Source organism: Carcharodon carcharias, chromosome 14 (assembly GCF_017639515.1).
Source record: "Carcharodon carcharias isolate sCarCar2 chromosome 14, sCarCar2.pri, whole genome shotgun sequence".
NCBI lineage: Eukaryota > Metazoa > Chordata > Chondrichthyes > Lamniformes > Lamnidae > Carcharodon > Carcharodon carcharias.
In genome coordinates, this window is record NC_054480.1 from 73,669,968 (window position 1) to 73,691,559 (window position 21,592).

Below are 21,592 nucleotides of genomic sequence, written 5' to 3' on the forward strand. Positions count from 1 at the left end.
TTACCTGCGTCTACCCTGTCTATCCCTTTTAAGTATTTTGTAGGGTTCAATGAGATCACCTCTCATTCTTCGAAACAGGCCCAGTTTCCCCAATCTGTCTTCATAAGACAGTCCTGCCATCCCACCCAAAGGTGAACCTTTGTTGCAATCCCTCTATGGCAATAATTCCTTCCTAAAGTAAGGGGACCAAAACTGCACACAGTACTCCAGGTGTGGGTCTAACCAAGGTTCTATACAATTGAAGCAAGACTTTGCTTCTCCTGTACTCAAATCCTCTTGCAATAAAGGCCAACATGCCATTAACCTTCTTAATTGCTTGCTGCACCTGGATGTTACCTTTCAGTGGCTTATGGACAAAGACACCCTGGTCCCTTTGTACATCTATACTTTCTAATCTTTTATCATTTAAGAAATAATCTGTACATCCGTTCCTCCTACCAAAGTGGATAGCCTCACATTTTTCCACATTATGTTCTTGTCCATGCACTAAGTTGGTCCAATTCCCCTTGAAGCTGCTTTGCACCTTCCTCACATCACACATTCCCATGTAGCTTTGTGACATCCATGGACTTGGAAATATTACACTTGGTCCCCACATCCAACTCATTGATATATATTGTGAACAGCTGGGGCCCAAGTACTTATCCTTGCAGTTCCCTACTAGTCACAGCTTGCCAATCTGTGAATGTATTCCTACTCTGTTTTCTGACTGCTAGCCAATCCTTAATCCATGCCCATATATTACCTCCTATCTCATGTGCTTTAATCTTGCTAACCAATCTCCTATGGGGTACCTTATCCAAAGCCTTCTGAAAATCCAAGTATACTACATTCACTGACTCCCTTTTATCAATTCTGTTCGTAACATTCTCAAAAAACTCCAACAGGTTCATCAAACATGATTTCCCATTCATAAATCCATGTTGACTATGCTCAATCAGATCATTATTATACAAGTGTCCATTTATCACATTCCTTAGAACAGATTCTAGCATCTTCCCTACTACTGATGTAAGGCTAACAATCTGTAGTTCCCGGTTTTCTCTCTCCCTCCCTTCTTAAATAGTGAGGTGACATTTGCTACCTTCCAATAATAAGGAAAATTATCACCCATGCATCCAGTATCTCCATAGCTACCTCTTTCAACACTCTGCGATGTAGAATATCAGGACCCAGGGATTTATCAACATTCAGTCCCATTAACTTCCCCAATACAATCTTCTAACTAGTACTAATTTCCTTCAATTCCTCATTCTCCCTAGTCCCTTGGATCTCTAATTCTGGGAGATTACTTGTATTTTCCTCAGTGAAGACAGACACAAAGGAATCATTTAGCTTCTCTGCCATTTCTCGATTCCTCATTATAAATTTTCCTGACTCTGCCTGTAACGGACCCACATTTGTCTTAGCCAAACTTTTCCTTTTTACATACCTATAGAAGCTTTTATAGTCCTTTTATGTATTTTACTAGTTTACATTCATATTCTATTCTCCCTTTATTAGATTTTTGGTCCACCTTTGCTGTATTCTAAAATACTCCCAGTCGTCAGGTTTACTACTATAGCTGGCAACTTTATAAGCCTTTCTTTCAATCTTATACAATCCTTGACTTCCTTTGTTAGCTATGGTTGACTGACCTTTCTTGTTGGGTTTTTGTGCCCTGATGGAATGTTAATTTGCCGTAAACTATGTAATAATTCTTTAATGACTATCTATTACTTATGTACTGTCATACCTTTTAATGTATTTTCCCAAAACACCTCAACCAATTTGCCCCCCATACCTTTATAATTTCCTTTGTTCAAATTTAACATCCTGGCTTCAGATTGAACTACCTTACTTTCAAACAGAATGTAAAATTCTATCATATTATGGTCGCTCATCCCTAAAAGTTCTTTTACAACAAAATTATCAGCCCTTTTCGCTTACATAATAGTAGATCTAATATAGCCTATTCCCTAGGCAGTTCCTCAATATACTGCTCTAGAAAACCATCCCTAACACACTACAGAAATTCATCCTCCACAGCATTAGTGCTCAATAAGTTCACCCAATCTATATGCAAGTTACCAATGCTACATGCTTCTCTAATCTCCTGATTAATACCAAGCCTCACCCTACCATTACTGTGAGTATTAAAAATACAAAATGGGAGCAGTGTCTAAACTTATAACGACTTAACTGAATGCCACTTTGACCAGTGAATATGCACAATATAGCCCATGCAGTCACATTCATGGACACTCAAGGTAATGATCCATAAAGGTTTTTGAATTTTGGATTAAAGGCCCTTTTATACTTCAAGTAGATTACAAGGACATTTTTCTAAGTTAAAGATGCTATATAAATGAAAATTGTTATTCCTGGCAAAAGCACCATGGGATCTTTTACATCCAACTAATCAGATCTTGGTTTAATATCTCCTTAAAATAGCACTGACACTGAACTGTCATCTATAAGTGGACCATGAATCCATAACCTTCTGACTCAGAGGAGACAGTGCTACCGCTGAGACATGTTTCTGTTTCTATTTTCCACCTCTATCTTGATAGGCTAGAGAAGCAGTTAATCACTGAGCCATTAATTGAAGGCAACCCCATTTCAGAGTCAGAAATTAAAAATTAGACAAGTACAAGCAGAGTTGCCGGCTGAGGATTCAGACATGGAGGACCTCCAACAGCTGAAGACAGGCCAAAATTCCAAGTGAAGATAAATCAATGAGAACCAGACAAAATTGAAACATGATTCCATGATAACTTGATACAGTAGTACTTGTGTCACACATACCAGCTTGAACGAAATCCACCGAACCTCAGCAACCTTATCAGAACACAGGGAGAGAGCAATGTGTCGCAGGTAGTCGTGCACATCGTTGGGGTTGTAGAGTTCCAGCAGCAAAATTACTTGTCTGAAATAGGTCAAGAGTCAAGTTTTGAAGTGAAAAACACAAATTTTCCTTTTTTCAATTCAGCCCACACCTCCCCTTTTCTGAGAGAATTAACTCTGGTCATAGTACAGTTCCACCAGACACCTTCAGGTAATTCACCACATACGAAAGTCTTCGTGAATTGTCTGGCTGCAGGGGACAGGACATCACAGCTTCTGTATACAGTTAAGTGCAAAAATCCTGGCTAATGTTGCCTTCCCTAAACCAGAGACTCTGAAGTGAATTAGCACCCTTTTGAGACAACCTTACTCAGGACAAATACAAATCAGGGACTCTTCTGGTCTGAATGGCTCACTTATTCATTGGATAACTTGGGGAGTAGGGTTGGAAAGAAAGAAAGACTGTTGCATTTTTTAGTCCAATATGATTTGCAGGTCATAGTTACAGCCACAATGGGCTTAATCTCTGCAGTAAACTAGAGCTAAACTTGGGTACTATGCTTAACAGCATGCATTCAAGGCCAACAAGGCTGCATTTGCTTCACTGAATCAAGTTCAGCAGTTCCTGATCTAAAGAACAGGCACGGCTCAAACAACCAATAATGCTAAAATAATACCCTCCAGCTGTCCATTCTTCGAACAACCTGAAGGCGGCACCTGTACCTCTACTGCAGTTAACAAAGATCCACAGAAAACAGGCAACTAGATTATAATTATGATAATGAATCACACGACAAGAACATACACCTCTAAACTTCACTTCTTACACAGTTCACATCATATAGAAGAGCCCAGGGATGATCTGGCACCTGATCACATAGAACATCTTTACAGTTGCGTGTTACAAATTGCCACTCAAACGTTACACAATAAATATAGAAATTAAATTAAAATGCACAAACAAGCTGTTGCATGCTGTTTAACATCTCAGAGTCATTGCGGTCTACAGCACAGAAAAAGGCCCTTCATCAAGTGTGTGTCAAGCACTTAACTATTCTAATCCCATTTTCCAGCATTCGGCCCATAGCCTTGTATGCCATGGCATCGCAAGTGCACATCCAAATACTTCTGAAATGTTATGAGGGTTTCTGCCTCTACCACCCTTTCAGGCAGTGAGTTCCAGATTCCCACCACCCTCTGGGTGAAAAAATTCTTCCTCACATCCCCTCTAAACCTCCTGCCCCTTACCTTAAATCTATACCCCCCGGTTATTGATCCCTCCACCAAGGGGAAAAGTTCCTTCCTGTCTACCCTATCCATGCTCCTCATAATTTTATACACCTCAATCATGTCCCCCCCCTCAATCTCCTTTGCTCCAGGGCAAATAGCCCCAGCCTATCCAATCTCTCCTCATAACTAAAACTCTCCAGCCCAGGCAACATCCTGATAAATCTCCTCTGCACTCTCTCTAGTGCAATCACATCCTTCCTATAATGCAGATTCCAGAACTGCATGCAATACTCTAGCTGTGGCCTAACCAGTGTTTTATACAGTTCCAGCATAACCTCCCTGCTCTTATATTCTATGCCTCTCCTAATAAAGGCAAGTATCCCATATGCCTTCTTAACCACCTTATCTACCTGTCCCACTAACTTAAGGGACCGGTGGACATGCACATCAAAGTCCGTCTGATCCTCAGTACTTCCCAGGGTCCTACCATTCACTGTGTATTCCCGTGCCTTGTTTGTCCTGCCCAAATGCATCACTTCACACTTATCTGGATTAAATTCCATTTGCCACTGATCAGCCCATCTGACCAGCTCGTCTATATCCTCCTGTAATCTAAGGCTATCCTCCTCCTATTTACCATCAACCAATTTTCATGTCATCCACGAACTTAATGATCAACCCTCCTGCATTCAAGTCTAAATCATTTATAGATACCACAAACAGCAAGGGACCCAACACCGATCCCTATGGAACCCCACTGGACACAGGCATCCAGTCACAAAAACACCCCTCGACCATCACCCTCTGCTTCCTGCCATCCAGCCAATTCTGGATCCAATTTGCCTTGGATCCCATGGGCTCTTACCTTCGCTATTAGTCTCCCAAGTGGGACCTTATCAAAAGCCTTGTTGAAGTCCAAGTAGACTATCTATGCACCTGGTCACCTCTTCGAAAAATTCAATCAGATTGGTCAGACATGACCTCCCCTTAACAAAACCATGCTGACTGTCCTTGATAATCCCTGCCTCTCCAAGTGTAGATTAATTCTGTCCCTCAGAATTGCTTCCAATAGTTTCCCCACCACTTAGGTTAGACTGACTGGCCTGAGGTTCTCTAGTTTATCTTTTCTTCCCTTCTTGAATAACCGTATCACATTGGCTGTCCTACAGTCCTCTGGCACCTCTCCTGTGGCCAGAGAGGTATTCAAGATTATTGCCAGCACCCCTGCTATCTCTTCCCTTGCCTCACTCAACAGCCTGGGATACAGAATTACCTGGAAAAACTCAGGTCTGGCAGCATCGGCGGAGAAGAAAAGAGTTGACATTTCGAGTCCTCATGACCCTTCGACAGAACTAAGTAGAAATAGGAAAGGGGTAAAATATAAGCTGGTTTAAGGTGTGTGTGTGTGTGGGGGGGTGTGGTTATAGGGACAAGCAAGCAGTGATAGAAGCAGATCATCAAAAGATGTCACAGACAACAGAACAAAAGGATAACTTAGGTGTTGAAGTTGGTGATATATATCTAAACGAATGTACTAATTAAGAATGGATGGTAGGGCACTCAAGGTATAGCTCTACTGGGGGTGGGGGGAGCATAAAAGATTTAAAAATATTTAAAAATAATGGAAATAGGTGGGAAAAAGAAAAATCTATATAATTTATTGGAAAAAAGCAAAAGGAAGGGGGAAGAAACAGAAAGGGGGTGGGGATGGAGGAGGGAGCTCAAGACCTAAAGTTGTTGAATTCAATATTCAGTCCGGAAGGCTGTAAAGTGCCTAGTTGGAAGATGAGGTGTTGTTCCTCCAGTTTGCGTAAACTGGGCGACCGCTTTGCAGAACACCTGCGGTCTGTCCGCAAGAATGATCCAAACCTCCCTGTCGCTTGCCATTTTAACACTCCACCCTGCTCTCTTGCCCACATGTCTGTCCTTGGCTTGCTGCATTGTTCCAGTGAAGCCCAACGCAAACTGGAGGAACAACACCGCATCTTCCGACTAGGCACTTTACAGCCTTCTGGACTGAATATTGAATTCAACAACTTTAGGTCTTGAGCTCCCTCCTCCATCCCCACCCCCTTTCTGTTTCTTCCCCTTCCTTTTGTTTTTTTCCAATAAATGATATAGATTTTTCTTTTTCCCACCTATTTCCATTATTTCCAAATATTTTTAAATCTTTTACGCTCCCCCCACCCCCACTAGAGCTATACCTTGAGTGCCCTACCATCCATTCTTAATTAGCACATTCGTTTAGATATATATCACCATCTTCAACACCTATGTGTTCTTTTGTTCTGTTGTTTGTGACATCTTTTGATGATCTGCTTCTATCACTGCTTGCTTGTCCCTACAACCACCCCCCACCCCACCGCACCCCCCCCCCCCCCACACACACACACACACACACACCCCTACCTTAAACCAGCTTATATTTCACCCCTTTCCTATTTCTACTTAGTTCTGTCGAAGGGTCATGAGGACTTGAAACGTCAACTCTTTTCTTCTCCGCCGATGCTGCCAGACCTGCTGAGTTTTTACAGGTAATTCTGTTTTTGTTTTTGTTTTGGATTTCCAGCATCCGCAGTTTTTTGTTTTTAGCCTGGGATACATTTCATCCGGTATGGAAATTGATCTACTTTTAAGCCTGCCAGACCACTTAGAACCTCCTCCCTTTTTATGCTAATTTCTTTAATTATATCACAGTCCTTCTGCCTGATTTCCATACCCACGTTGTCCCTCTCACTTGTGAACACAAAGTATTCATTTAGAACTCTACCTATGTCTTCCGGCTCCACACAAAAATTATCACTATGGTCCTTAATGGGCCCGACTCCTTCCCTAGTTATCCTCTTACTCTTAATGTACTTGTAAAATAGCTTTGGATTTATCTATACGAGCACTAGTTCCAATTCCATTTGTGCACATATATCCCTCTATATTCTGCTCTTTTTTAACTGCTTATCTCACCCACTCTTAGAGCTTATAATCTATTTCATTCTACTCAGTCTCATTCTCCATTTTAAGGAAAGCACTTCCAATTCTTAAAACATTTCTTTGTGCTTTTATTTCTTCACGCCAGACAGCATCCTAATGAATCTCTGGTCAACCCTCTCTTTCACCTCAATAAACCCAAAATATTCTTTCTCTTAGATATCAAAGTGATACACAAATACTGCAGAGCAGACACTCTGGATCAACAACAGGATAGTGGGCCTGACAAATAGTCAAGGCACTGGAGGGCAGCCTGCACCCTTGACACTGGATTACAGCTCAACTCAGTGCTTTCCTCTGGGGAGGGCAAGGAAAAGAGAGAAAATACCGGAACAGGTGAGAGGCAGAATATAATACATGAAGTCAGCTCGCGCTTCACACTGCTCACAGTCCAACCAGTTTAATACCAGCATGTTGCTGTAACCTACAATTATTACACAATTTACTGTAGATAATGCTCTTAAAGTTTTATAACCTTTTTAACACAGTCATGTTTTGAGCATTGCATAAATTATGAGAATACAGGCTTATACCTCACATATTTCCTATCCAATAAACTGAACTCAGACAACCCAATACTCTAATTCATTTTGAAGAATCGTTCTCAATCACATATGGTTGCAAGAAAACAGTTTCAGAATTTCAAGCAAACAGATCCTTCTGAACAGTACTGAGAATGTACAGAACACCTACTCAGCCAGTTCGTATCGAAAGCGCCAATTCCGACTGTTATCCGTTACCATGAACTCCTGGAGCTGGTACAGGTACTCACGACGCTTGTCCATATGAAGCAGCTGTGAACAAGAATACAATGAGTTCCAGGGCAGACGGATACAACTAGCTAAACAAAATGCTAAATGGAAGTAGCCCATCCTTTCTTGAGCAGTCTTACAACTGGAAGCTCATCACTGTGCTTAACTGTCTCCAAATCCAATATCAGAAACAACATTGGGAAAGCAGATAGGACAGAAGATTCTCTAGTGAAATTCATTTAAGATTTCCATAAAGAGGGAAAATAAAGAAAAAAAATCTTTAAGTTCTTAGAAGTTTAAATTAACAGTTTTATAGCAAAAACATTTAGTGTGCTTCAAGGAAATTGATGTCTGAACTTAACTTGCTAGTGTGAACTAGCAAATGACAGTGTTGATGGGTTCTGCCTCTAGTAAATATGCATGACAGAAATTACAGACAAACACACACACCTAATGCAAACCTAATACATATTGAATCTTTTTGACATTACTCCACCCAGGCAACAAGGTGACTATCTTAATTCAGGCTCCCCCAATCTTTTCTTATGTTAATGACTTTCAGCAGACAAGATCATCCAGACTTTGTCTTTGGAGGCCATCAAGTATGCATCAAAGAGTCTTAAGGACCACACATGAAGTTGAAATAGACAATCCCATTAATTTGCATCTTTCTCAGCTTGCTGAGACCAACAGGTTCTGCTCTGGGGTTTACCCACCCAAAAGGAAACGGTGCTAAGAATAGCCCTAATCAAACTTCCAAGCCCACAAAATTCAAAGATGACAAATTATCCTGAGGTTCATAGGTTTGGTTGCCAAGGATGCGGGGGGGCTTCGATGACTCACATGCTGTAGTTTGAACGTCATGCCCATACTTAGCTTGCCATATATCAAAATTGACCACTGTTGTGGCAAATTAGGCAGAGCTAGACAGGTTCTTGATAAGTTGCCACTGGGAAATATATGCAATTCCCACCATGGCTGGTATCTGGATGACAGAAAAATAATGGACATATTATCCACAGGCTAAACCTATATCTGGTTTAATTCACAAAGTAAGATTATGAAGAGGCAATTTCATAAAATAGCATTTTGTGCAGCTTTCAAACTGTCCTGACCTTTTGAAAAAGATTCCAGTTCTTCCAGCTTTAGTGAACTCATAGGACTGAATTTTACCAGCCCTTTATGAATGGCCTCAGAAGTGAGGGGGGTGGTTGGGGGGTGGTGCTGTAAAGTTGAAGGGGTGGGGGTTGCCTGTCGTGTTCCCAGTAGCATAGAATTTTAATAGGGGCAGAGAATGTGGCGAGACCCCCCCCCACCCCCAGCGAGCTCAGGGTGGGGGAAGCCCTCATGATCAGGCACTCTGTGGTTCACGAAGGGCCCTGTAAAGACGAGGGCCACTCTGTAGGGCCTGCCTGACTGGCCTCAGTAAACCCCAACGCCACATTCCATTTGGGAAGGTCAGCATCCATTTTTGACAACTGCAATCCCAGCAGGCTACTGCTCCCGGTAGCACTGCTGGCCTCCTGATTGGCCTCCAGCAATTGGGCACAGATTCCTGTTTTTTAAGTAATTGCCTGAGCGCCATAAAACGTAACTGTGGGTCTCCAATAGGCCGAGGTGGGGTTGCCCCTTGCTTTCCGGTCTGACGTCAAGACCCCACCATGCCAATGAAATTCAGCCATAGAGCAACAGTCCCAATAGGATACATATACCCTGCCAGGAAAAGTCCCTAAGTTTGCAAGTACCTGCATGCATACAATCTCTAAGTTACACCTAAAAATGTGCCAAATCTACCAATGTCAAGTTCCGCTTAAAATTCCTGCAATTTGTATTTGAATAGGCCTGAATGCAAAATGGCTGCAAACCAGCATAAACAGACTGATACCATAATAATGTATTCAAAGAAACAAGAGTGCAAAAAATACAGCGAAAACACAGTGCAGATCTTGGTGAGGAGAGGTTTTTTTTTTAAAAATCTCAAAAAGTTGCAATTAAAACACCAGAAAAACCACTGTTTCCTGCTGTGCCTGAAAAATGTAATTACAATTTGAAGAGAGCTAGCACAATTGCAGAGAACTTCCATAAATGAGGTTCTACAACTTGGGAACAGGTCCAGCTTTATGGACAGAGATACAATCGGTCAGATGGATCAACAAACAGAGAAGAACTGGACATATTGTACTTATGTACATAAGTCACATCCAAAATTCACAACTGTTCAGGCCAAATAACTTACTTACACCTCTGTGACATATGTCTATGGGCAAAGATGTGGACAAAATTCAAGATCCTGGTGTCTATCTGCAATCTATGATAGAAATGAGTGTGCCTGGAAGCCAAGAGACTTGCTCTGATCAAATCACTCACTTACTTCACCATTCACCACTAAGACTCAGACATAAATTGTCATTTGGACAGAGTAGCATATGAGAAACTTTATCCCTGAAAGCAGTCAAGCCCCTTCAGGAGGAGAGGGGAAGACAATAGAAAAGCCATTGACAGCTGATGGTCAGATTTGGTATCTAATGAATCCTGGTCTACAGATAAAAAATGTCCATTATTCAACATTTAGTTTGAAACATTGAGAAGCCACCTGTTGTGATGTAGAATCTCACTGTAAATATTAACCTACCTTTTACTTTTTCACCTACATTTATCTCATCAATTCTGGCAATAATCCAAAATCAAAAGCTGCATGTTGCCCAATAGATCACTCTAATGAAGTTTACCTTCAAGAAGTCATACAGATGCTTTAGGACTCCAATTCGCACTTCATCTAGATCTTTTAGAAACCCATTGAAGATAGGAACCAGATCAGCTGCTGTTAGCTGATCACCAAGAATCACAGCCAACTCGTGTATAGAGAAGGCCAATGTCCGCCGTACCTTCCACTGTCAAAATATGAAACGATACGCATCAGTAACGTACCCATTTAGAATGTTCCGAAGTGTTCAGAACACAACAATATTGTAATTCCTGTTAGTATCTTTTGCTGTTTGTGGGAACTTGCCATGTGCAAAAGCTCTGTCATGTTTCCTACATTACAACAGTAATCACAGTATCTATGAAATACTTCTGAAAAGTGCTTTGGGTGTCATTTAGTCATAAAAGGTGATGCATAAATGCGGGTTCTTTCTTTTACACAGATACCTTAAACTATTTCCAAAATCAAAATAAGGAACGTAAATTCTTAAGTGCAGTCTTTTGACATTTCTTACATGGAAAACACTTGTCCCCAGAGTCTTCTCTCACCACATATGGAAAATAAATGGTTAAACTGAGCAAACTGAGGCGCTAATCCAGACTGCGACACTTGAGCAATGAGCTGTCAATCAAGCCAAGATCAAAGACACAGGGTGGATGATGTTCACATCACTGCTAATAAACACAGCTAAGTAGCCCTAATAACTGCTACATGCTGTTGTTCTTCTAGGTGTCATTTGTGACTTAGTCGGTAGCACTCTTACCTCTGAGTCAGAAGGCTGTGGGTTCAAGTCCCACTCCAAGGCTTGAGCACAAAAATTAAGGCTGACACTCCAATGTAGTACTTGAGGGAGTGCTGCACTTTTGGAGGTACCATCTTTCAGATGGAGCACTAAGCCAAGGCCTTTCTACCCTCTCAGGTGGCATTATTTTGAAGAAGAGCAAGGGAGTCCTCCCTGATGTTCTGACCAATATTGATCCCTGAATGAACGTCACTAAAAAGATTATCTAGCCATTACCACATTACTGTTGTTGTGGGAGCTTGCTATGCACGAATTGGCTGCTGCATTTCACACATTTGTAACAATTATGAGATTTAAAAGATTGTTCTGTTTTTGGAATGTATTCTATTTTTGGAATGTATCCTTAAGGTAAAACTGAAGCAGGCCATGTGGCCTGTTCTGAAGTCTGTGTGACAGCAAGCCTGTCTGGTTTGATTATCAAAGAAAATGAAAGGGGCCCAGGTCATTTTACTGGGGAATAGGTGCAAGGTATTCACACTTGCAGACAATGGCAAAGGCAGTTGTGATGCTGATGTGACAGTCTCCAAGTCCCAGGAAAGTGTGGAGAATGCCGGGTTGTTAACAGTTGGGCTTTAACCTATCCAATTATTTCCAAGATAAAAAGAGAAATGAGGTGTCAAGGATAGCAATTAGCATTTCTACCTATATACAAGGCCCATGTGATTCATGTTGCCATGGAGATTGGCTTTGAGAGGGGAAGGGGCTAAGATATCCCTCAAAACTCTCAGACAAAATTAGTCTGCTATGATCTGGGACAGGGAGAGCAGTTATGGGCAGCTGTGGTTCATCATGCAGGAATGCAGGTGGGCGCTTGTGCTCGGACTGGAAAGACTGAAGTCGTGAGCAGTTAATACGAGGCTGGAAGATTTGCCTAGTTTGCATTAGAGGAAGAATCTCCAGGGGGAAGAAACCTCATTATGAAAGTCAGTTCTGAGATTAAAAATTTCCAGTCTGAGAAAGGAAAAGAACAAAAGCAAATCCTCAGGAGCCAAGAATCACTTTGGACTGGTCCTAGAGAATTGAATGTCTACATAAAGGACAGCATAAAGCTGTTTTTTCAGTTATGCTAAAAGAAAAAAGGAATGTTCTGTTTTGTGGTTTAAAGTATAAGTTGCCGAGAAAATTAGCATTTAATCAATACTGCTTTCAGTCTGTTATAGTAGTTGTCTTAAAACATGAAATCTAATCATGTCATCCTTTCAGCTATTAACTGAAAATTCAAAATTCTTTTTAAAAAATTATTGGTCCCTCTGGAGATCGGAACTAAATTGGGGGTTCCTTGCGGAATTCAAATCTACAGGCTGAGACAAATACAGTGGGTTTGGCCAGAGTTTAAATGGTCAAGATTTCACAGTGACTTTTGCTGTATTTATTGGAAATTAAAATGCTTTCTTTGAAAGAGAGTCTTTGAGTGTCTTGCAACAGTTAACAAAGGCCAGCTTAAATGCAAAAGCAGAAAAGTTAGAAATAGATTTAAGGTAGGCACTTAAAAAGCAGACATAGTTGTGGTTTTGACTCAACATTTGAACATCAAGGAAGACTAGGGTAATCCAGATATATCACCAATCGAGTTGACTAAGATTCAATTGCAGATGAAGCAACTTGAATTAGAAAAATAAATTTTGTAAAGGTCCAGCAGATTGGAAAACCACAAATATAACACCTCTGTTCAAGGAAGGAGGGAAATGGAAAGCAGGAAACTGTAGGCAAGTTAGCCGAATGTCTGTCATTGGGAAAATGATAGAATCTATTATTAAAGAGGTAGTAGCAGGACATTCAAAAAATCATAATACAATCAGGCAGAGTCAGAGTCAACATGGTTTTGAGAGAGAGGTCGTGTTTGACAAATTTATTAAGAGTTCTTTGAGGATGCAACGAACAAGGTGGATAAAAGGGGAACCAAGATAGTATTTCCAAAAAGCATTCAATAAACATAGCACATAAAAGATTACCACACAAGATAAGAACTTATTGTGTTGGGGATGATATATTCACGTGGATAAAGGACTGGCTAACTAATAGGAGAGCAGAGATAAATGGAGATAAATAAAGACTGGCTAGGCCGGCATTTATTGTCCTTCCCTAATCTGGGAAAATGTGAGGTTGTCCACTGTGAAAGGAAAAACAGAAAAGCAGAATATTATTTAACTGGAGAGACTGCAGAATGCTGCAGTTCAGGGGGATCTAGGTGGCCTTATACATGAATCACAAAACTGCTACAAAGTCACAAAAATGGAATGAAACCGGATGGACCACCCAGCATCGACCTAGGCACCGGAAATGACAACAGCAATCTCAGCCCTGTTGACCCTGCAAAGTCCTCTTTACTAATGTCTGGGGGCTTGTGCCAAAATTGGGAGGAGCACTGATCCATCAGCTGAGGGAGGGCAGTACGTGGTAATCAGCAGGAGGTTTCCTTGCCCATGTTTGACCTGATGCCATGAGACTTCATGGGGTCCGGAGTTGATGTAGAGGACTTCCAGGGCAACTCCCTCCCGACTGTCTTCAAATCAATCTCTTTTATTCAGTGTCATATCCTTCTGCGGGTATAAAGACCACTGTGCTGCCACCTCTGCTGGGTCTGTCCTGCTGGTGAGAAAGGACATACCCAGGGACGACTTGCATGCCAAACAGCATAAGCAGCAAGTGATAGACAAAGTTAAGTGATCCGACAACCAACGGATCAGATCTAAACTCTTAAGTCCTGCCGCATCCAGTCATGAATGGTGGTGGACAATTAAACAATTCACTGGAGAAGGCGGCTCCACAAACATCCCCATCCTCAATGATGGAGGAGCCCAGCACATCAGTGCAAAAGATAAGGCTGAAGCATTTGCTACAATCTTCAGCCAGAAGTGCCGAGTGGATGATCCATCTCGGCCGCCTCCGGAGGTCCCCAACATGCCAATCTGCAACCGGAGGTGCCAGTCTTCAGCCAATTTGATTCACGGCTGAAGGCACTGGATACTGCAAAGGCTATGGGTCCTGACAATATTCTGGCAATAGTACTGAATTGTGCTCCAGAACTTGCCATGCCCCTAGCCAAGCTGTTCCAGTACAGCTATAACACTGGCATCTACCCAGCCATGTGGAAAATTGCCCAGCTATGTCCTGTGCACAAAAAGCAGAGCCAATCCAACCCGGCCAATTACCACCCCATCAGTCTAGTCTCCATCACCAGTAAAGTAATGGAAGGGGTCATCAACAGTGCTATCAAGCAGCACTTGCTTAGCAATAACCTGCTCACTGACAACCACCAGGGCCACTCAGCTCCTGAGCTCATTACAGCCTTGGTTCAAACACGGACAAAACAGCTGAACTCCCGAGGTGAAGTGAGAGTGACTGCCCTTCTCATCAAAGCAGCATTTGGTAGAACGTGGCATTAAGGAGCCCTGGCAAAACTGGAGTCAATAGGAATCAGGGGGAAAACTCTTCGCTGATTGGAGTCACACCAAGCACAAAGGAAGACGGTTGTGGTTGTTGGAGGTTAGTCATCTCAGTTCCAGGACATCACTGCAATAGTTCCTCGGGGTAGTGCCCTTGGGTCAGCCATCTTCAGCTGTTTCATCAATGATCTTCCTTCCATCATAAGGTCAGAAGTGGGGAGGTTCACTAATGATTGCACAATGTTCAGCACCATTCACGATTCCTCAGATACTGAAGCACTCTAAGTCCAAATGCAGCAAGACTTGCACAATATCCAGGCTTGGGCTGACAAGTGGCAAGTAACATATGCGCCACACAACTGTCAAGCAATGACCATCTCCAACAGGAGAGAATCCAGCCATCGCCCCTTGATGTTCAATGGCATTACTATCACTGAATCCCCCACTGTCAACAAAGTGGGGGTTACCATTGACCAAAAACTGAACTGGATTAGCCATATAAACACTATGGCTACAAGAGCAGGTCAGAGGCTAGGAATAGTGTAACGAGTCACCCAACTCCTGACTCCCCAAAGCCTGTCCACCATCTACGAGGTACAAGTCAGGATTGTGGTGGAATACTCCCCACTTGCCTGGATGAGTGCAGCTCCCACAACACTCAAGAAGCCTGACATCATCCAGGACAAAGAAGTCCGCTTGATTGGCACTACATCTACAAATATTCACTCCCTCCACCACCAACGCACAGTAGCAGCTGTGTGTACCATCTACAAGATGCACTGCAGGAATTCACTGAGGCTCCTTCAACAGCACCTTCCAAACCCATGACCACTACCATCTAGAAGGACAAGGGCAGCGGATAGCTGGGAACACCACCACCTGGAAGTTCTCCTCCAAGTCAATCACCATCCTGACTTGGAAATTTATCGCCATCCCTTCACGGTTGCTAGGTGAAAATCCTGGAACTCCCTTCCTAACAGCACTGTGGGTGTTCCCACACCACATGGACTGTAACAGTTCAAGAAGGCACACCACCACCTTCTCAAGGGCAACTAGGGATGGGCAATAAATACTAGACCAGCCAGCGAAGCCCATATCCCGTGAAAAAAAACATCAGCATGCAGGTACAGCAAGTAATTAAGAAGGCTAACAGAATGTCGGCCTTTATAAGCTACGGGGATGCAGTATAAAAGTTGGGAAGTCTTGCTGCAACTGTACAGGGAATTGGTGAGACCAAACCTAGAATATGGTGTACTAATTTGGTCACTTTGCTTAAGGAGAGACATAATTACATTGGAAGCAGTTCAGGGAAGGTTCATTCAATTGATTCTTGAGACAAGGAGTTTGTCTAATGAGAAGAGGTTGAACAGGTTGAGTCTTTACTCATTGGACTTTAGAAAAATGAGAAAGGATCTTATTGAAACATAAGATTCTGAGGGGCTTGAAAAGGTGGATACAGAGAGGATGTTTCCCCTCGTGGAAAAATCTAGAATGGGGACACTTTCAAAATAAGGGGTCTCTCACAAAAGACAGAGATGAAAAGGAATTTCTTCTCTCAAAGGGCCTTTAAGTGTATGGAATTCTTTTCCCCAGAGAGCAATGGAGGCTGGGTCATTGAATAAACAGATTTTTGACTGGGGAGACAATGATTACGGGGGAGAGGCAGGAAAGTGGAGTTAAGGCCACAATCAGATCCGCCATGATCTTTTTGAATGGCGGAGGAGACTTGAGGAGCCGGATGGCCTATTCCTATTTCTTACGTTAAATTTAAAAACTTGAACTCGAAAGAGGGGAAAAAATAGAAAGGGAAATGAGAAAACTTGAATTAGAATTTCAAAGAGAAAGGGAAGCAAGGAAATTTGAAATGAATACAGAAAGGCTTCAATTATGTGAACAGGGAAATTTGATGATTGGTCAAATCCTGGTTTTGATTTGGCAAGGAATATTTGCTTAATGCCTAAATTCAGTGAGGAAGGAGTTGAAATATATTTTGTCTCATTTGAGATAATTGTTATTAAGTTACAATGTCTAAGAGAAAATGAACCATTCTATTACAAAGTGTTTGCTAAGAAAAGCATTGGAGATTTTCACAGTCTGCAGACTATGATACAGTTAAGGCTGCTGTGGTTAATTCATATGAATTAGTTCCATCACAACAGTGACTACACTTCAAAAGTACTTCATAGGCTGTAAAGCACTTCGAAATGTCTGCTTGAGAGGTCATGAAAGATTCTATGTAAGTGAAAGATTTTTTTTCTTACAAAAACAGCTTTATCTCACCATTAGATCAATAAATTTGACCTGATTTCCCTTAAAGAGCTCTATTCTATTTTGCCTTTTTAAAAATTCATTTAGTGGATGTAAGCACCACTGGCAAGACCAGTATTTATTGTTCATCCCCAATTGCCCTCAAGAAGATGATGGTGATCCGCTTTCTTAATCCACTGCATTCCATGTGGTGGAGGTACTCCCACGGTGCTGTCAGGGAGGGAGTTCCAGGATTTTGACCCAGTGACAGTGAAGGAATGGTCATTTATTTCTAGGTGGTAGAGGCTGTGGGTTTGGAAGGTGCTGTCGAAGAGGTCTGTGTGAGTTCCTGCAGCGGGTCATGTAAATGTCATACAATGCAGGCACAGTGCACCAGTGTCATGGAGTGAATGCGATGGTGGATGGTGCTTTGCAAGCTTCTTGAATGTTGTTGGAGCTGCACTCATCTAGGCAAGTGCAGAGTATTCTGATTTTATTAGGGCTCCTTGACATCACCCTTGCTCAAATGCTACCTTGATGTCAGAGCCCATAACTCCCACTTCATCTCTGGAAATTAGCTCTTTTGTGCTCTAGTAAGAGAAGTCAGCTCCCATCTAACTGCAGTTACTTCAAAAAGCAACCACTATATCATAACATTCAAATAGTCTTAAAATTTCTGCTTTCTCTGCATCTTTAAGGCAAGAAGCTGGACGAAGTTTGTGCCTGTCACACACAGGTTTGTGGGAGTGGAATGTGGAAGTGATTATGATGTTTTCAGTCCCTCAAAAAGCATCCTGATTCCCAGTATAAACATTATTCATGGGTAAAGTACCAGCATTACATGGTAATTCACCAGGGAGTAAATACTAAGGGAGGGTGAATGAGAGCACGTGGGAGAGCACGCGAGATGAAATGATAGAGATCAAATTGGCAAGAAGAAAAAAATAAACTTGCAGTTAGGAGTTAATCTGCCCTACTTTGTTATTGCAACGGCTCATTCTGGACCATGCCTTTAGCTTCCCCTCCCCAAATCAACAACAAACAAGAAAGTCTGTAATCCGCACATCCAAGTGTCCTGACTGCCCTGTCTGAAAGAGCAACTGGAACAAATGGAGAAGATTGATAGCTGCCGATTACATAACTTATAGGACTTCAGTCACACAAGTAAAACTGAAGCTGTGAAGGATCTGACCTTGGCCTAAAACCAGATGAGCCAGTAAACTGGCCTGATTGAACCAGGCCACATTTTGTTGGCTTTTCCACATAAACCTACTAAAGGATCCTTTTTGTTGAACAAAGTCTCTTTCAGATAACTAACCTACTTCAAGATCTGAAATATGTAGTCAGGGGTAATGAGAAAGTGGGAAGACCAAAAATTGCAGACTGTACACAGCTGCAGCAGAAAAGCTGAACTCATAGAATCATAGAAAAGTTACAGCAAAGAAAGAGACCATTCAGCCCATCATTTCTGCACCAAAAAGAGAGTAAAAAAAAGAAACTAGCCGTTCATTTTACTCTCACTTTCCAGCACCTGGTCCATAGCCTTGCAGGTTACAGCATTTCAGGTGCAGATCCAGATACCTTTTAAATGAGTTGAGCATTTCAGCCTCAACTACCAATTTAGGCAGTGAATTCCAGTCGCCACCACCCTCTGGGTGAAAAAGCTTTTCCTCACATCCCCTCTAAGCCTTCTACTGATTACCACAAATCTATGCCCCTTGGTATATGACCCCTCAGCTAGAAGAAACAGGTCTTTTCTGTCCATCCTATCTAAGCCCCTCAATTTTGTACACCTCAATTAGGTCACCCCTCAGCCTCCTCTGTTCTATAGAAAACAACCTTAGCCTATCCTCATAGATGCAATTTGTCAGCCTTGGAAACATTCTTGTAAATCTTCTCCATACTCTCTCCAAAGCAATTATATCCTCCCTGTAATGTGGTGACCAGAACTATACACAAAATTCCAGCTGTGGCCTAATCAGCATTTTAAACAGTTCTATCATTACATCCCTGCTTTTTCCATGAAGTACTGTACCACAGCTTTGTGGTGAGGGATTTCTGGTTTGCTAGCAAGTTTACTGAATACAGGAAGACTTCCTTGCAAAAAAAAAGGTGCAGCTCCCATGAATCCAATTTATTTTGTTGAAATGGGTGAAAAAAAAGAGATGCAGTGTGATAGTCAATACGGGGTTTGCAGTTTCAGACGGCTCTGGGAAATCTATAGGTGGAGTGAAAGGAAGATGGTCTGAATTTGTACCATGCATTAATCTTCACTCAAGGATCTTTGGAAGCTAGAATAAAGGTTCTACAAAGCACTGCAACATGTGTGCAGAAACATATTATTGAATGTGGTTTCCTTCTTTAGAAATCAATTGCATTTTAAATCAAACCTTGGCAGCAACCAAGTACAACTTGCTTTCGCTTTGTCTGTACTCCTCTGTGTGCTGTTCTATGGTCTTTGGCCTTCCATCTGGATTTTATAAAGAATCAAACTGGGGCAATGTCCACTGCCCCCATTACTTCCACACTATATTAGGGTATACATGTAATTCAGAAGGAAAAAATGATTCCCCAGTTTTAATATCATGCACCATTAATGCTAATCTAAGGCAACTAGTTCATAGCTTTGGGTTCAAATACTCACCTGCACATCAGATGCCAGTGTCTCATAGGTATTTTTTAAACAATGCCAGTTCTGCCTGCCAAGGGTGAGAGCCACACCTGGGAGACTGTATGCACAGTGCTTTGTAATTTCAGTGTCAACAGTTTGAGCTCGGGAAGGATCTGTCATCGACAGGTACTGATCCAGCAATGGCTGTGGAATAACATCCTGAACAGGGAAAAAAAGCAGATATTGCAAGTTTACAAAACGAAAAAAACCCTGTAAACTGTCTGGTAATTGCAACGAAAGCAAAAGTGAGACAAAGGATAAAAGGTAGCTTAGGCTGTTGATACCACATTATAACTTGCGGATAAGTATCGATCCCTTTCCTGTAACTTGAGTTGGGTTGCTGGGTATGCAGTAAATCCCATCCCTGTAACTTGGGGCAGGGGCTGATTGTGGATCTAATTCTAATTTACTTTAGGTGATGTCGGTACAGAGAGGAGTATTAGCAAGTTCACATCCCCATCCTTCCTTACAGTGTCACAGGATTTTTATCACCCACCTAAACCACTGGAACAGGCAGAGGAAATATCAGTTTAACATTTCATCCGAGGATGGCATTTCCGTCAAATCAACATTCGTTCACTGTATTCGTTGTACTGGAATATCCTAGAATTTGTACTCAGGAACCCTGCACCTTAGGATGCACTCAAGCAAGAAAGCTACCAACTGAGCTAATATTTGATTGACTGAAGGCATCATCCAAATGCTGCAACCACATGTTGCTGGAACAGTCACAAACGTTGTGGCTGCAAAAGTAGGTCAGATCTGGGAATTCTGCATCAAGTAACTCAACTATGGACTCTCTAACAAGCTATTCACAATCTACAATGCACAAAACAGAAATGTGATAGAATACTCTCCACTTGCCTGGATTGGTGCACCTCCAAAAACACTCAATAAGCTTGACACCATCCAAGACAAAGCAGTCCACTTGATCTGCACCACATATGGGAAGATGGTGGCACAGTGGTAATGTCACTGGATGAGTAATTCGGAGACCCAGACTAAAGCTCTGGGAACATGGGTTCAAATCCCAGCATGGCAGCTAGTAGAATTTAAATTCAATTACTAAATCTGGAATTAAAAGAATGATTGTTGATTGTCATAAAAACCCATCTGATTCACTAACGCCCTTTAGGGAAGGAAATCTGCCATCCTTACCTGGCCTGGCCTACATGTGACTGCAGATCATAGCAATATGGTTGACTCTTAACTGTCCTCAGTTGCATCAGCCCGTTACAAGATCAAAAAGGAGTGAAACCCAACGGACCAACCAACATTGACCCAGGCACTGGGAACAACGACAAACTCAGCCCTGTCAACCCTGTAAAGTCCTCCTTACAAACATCTGGGGGTTTAAGCCAAAACTGGGAGAGTTGTCCCACGTACTACTCATGCAACAGCCTGTCATAGTCATACTCACCAAATCATACCTTACAGATAATGTCCCAGGTGCCACCATCACTGGGTATGTCCTGTCTTGCTGGCACCAGAGGTGGTGGCACAGTGGTATACAGTCATGAAGGAGCCACCCTGGGACTTCTCAACATTGACTCTGGAACCCATGAAATCTCATGGCATCAGGTCAAACACGGGCAAGGAAACCTCTTGCTGATTACCCGCTCCCACCCTCAGCAACTGAATAGTATGCTTCATGTTGAATGCCAATTGGAAGAAGCAGGGAGTGTCAGAATGTACTCTCGGTGGGGGACTTCAATTTCCATCTTCAAGAGTGGCTTAGAAACACCATTACAGACCAAGCTGGCTGAGCCCTAAAGAACATAGCTGCTAGTATAGGTCTGCTGCAGGTGGTGAGGTTATCAATAAGAGCGGAAAACCTATTTGATCTTGTTCTCACCAATCTACCTGTCGCAGATGCATCTGTCCACAACAGTATGGTAGGCGTGATCCTGGCACAGTCCGTGTGGAGACGAAGTCCTACCTTCACATTGAGGATACCCTCCATCATGTTGTGTGGCACTACCGCCATGC

The 21,592-nt window shown here is 42.2% G+C and overlaps 1 protein-coding gene across 5 annotated transcripts in view; it reads right to left on the reverse strand.

Annotated features, from left to right (window-relative positions):
- Positions 1–21,592, reverse strand: part of ppp4r1l (protein phosphatase 4, regulatory subunit 1-like) — an 83,336-nt gene that overhangs the window by 12,051 nt on the left and 49,693 nt on the right. For all 5 annotated transcript variants that reach the window (XM_041203967.1, XM_041203966.1, XM_041203968.1 and 2 more), the window contains 4 exons: positions 19,577–19,762; positions 10,523–10,684; positions 7,735–7,835; positions 2,788–2,908 (listed from right to left, as the gene is read on the reverse strand). In XM_041203967.1, coding sequence (XP_041059901.1) covers positions 2,788–2,908; positions 7,735–7,835; positions 10,523–10,684; positions 19,577–19,762 — 570 coding nt within the window. The remainder of the gene's footprint in view (positions 1–2,787; positions 2,909–7,734; positions 7,836–10,522; positions 10,685–19,576; positions 19,763–21,592) is intronic.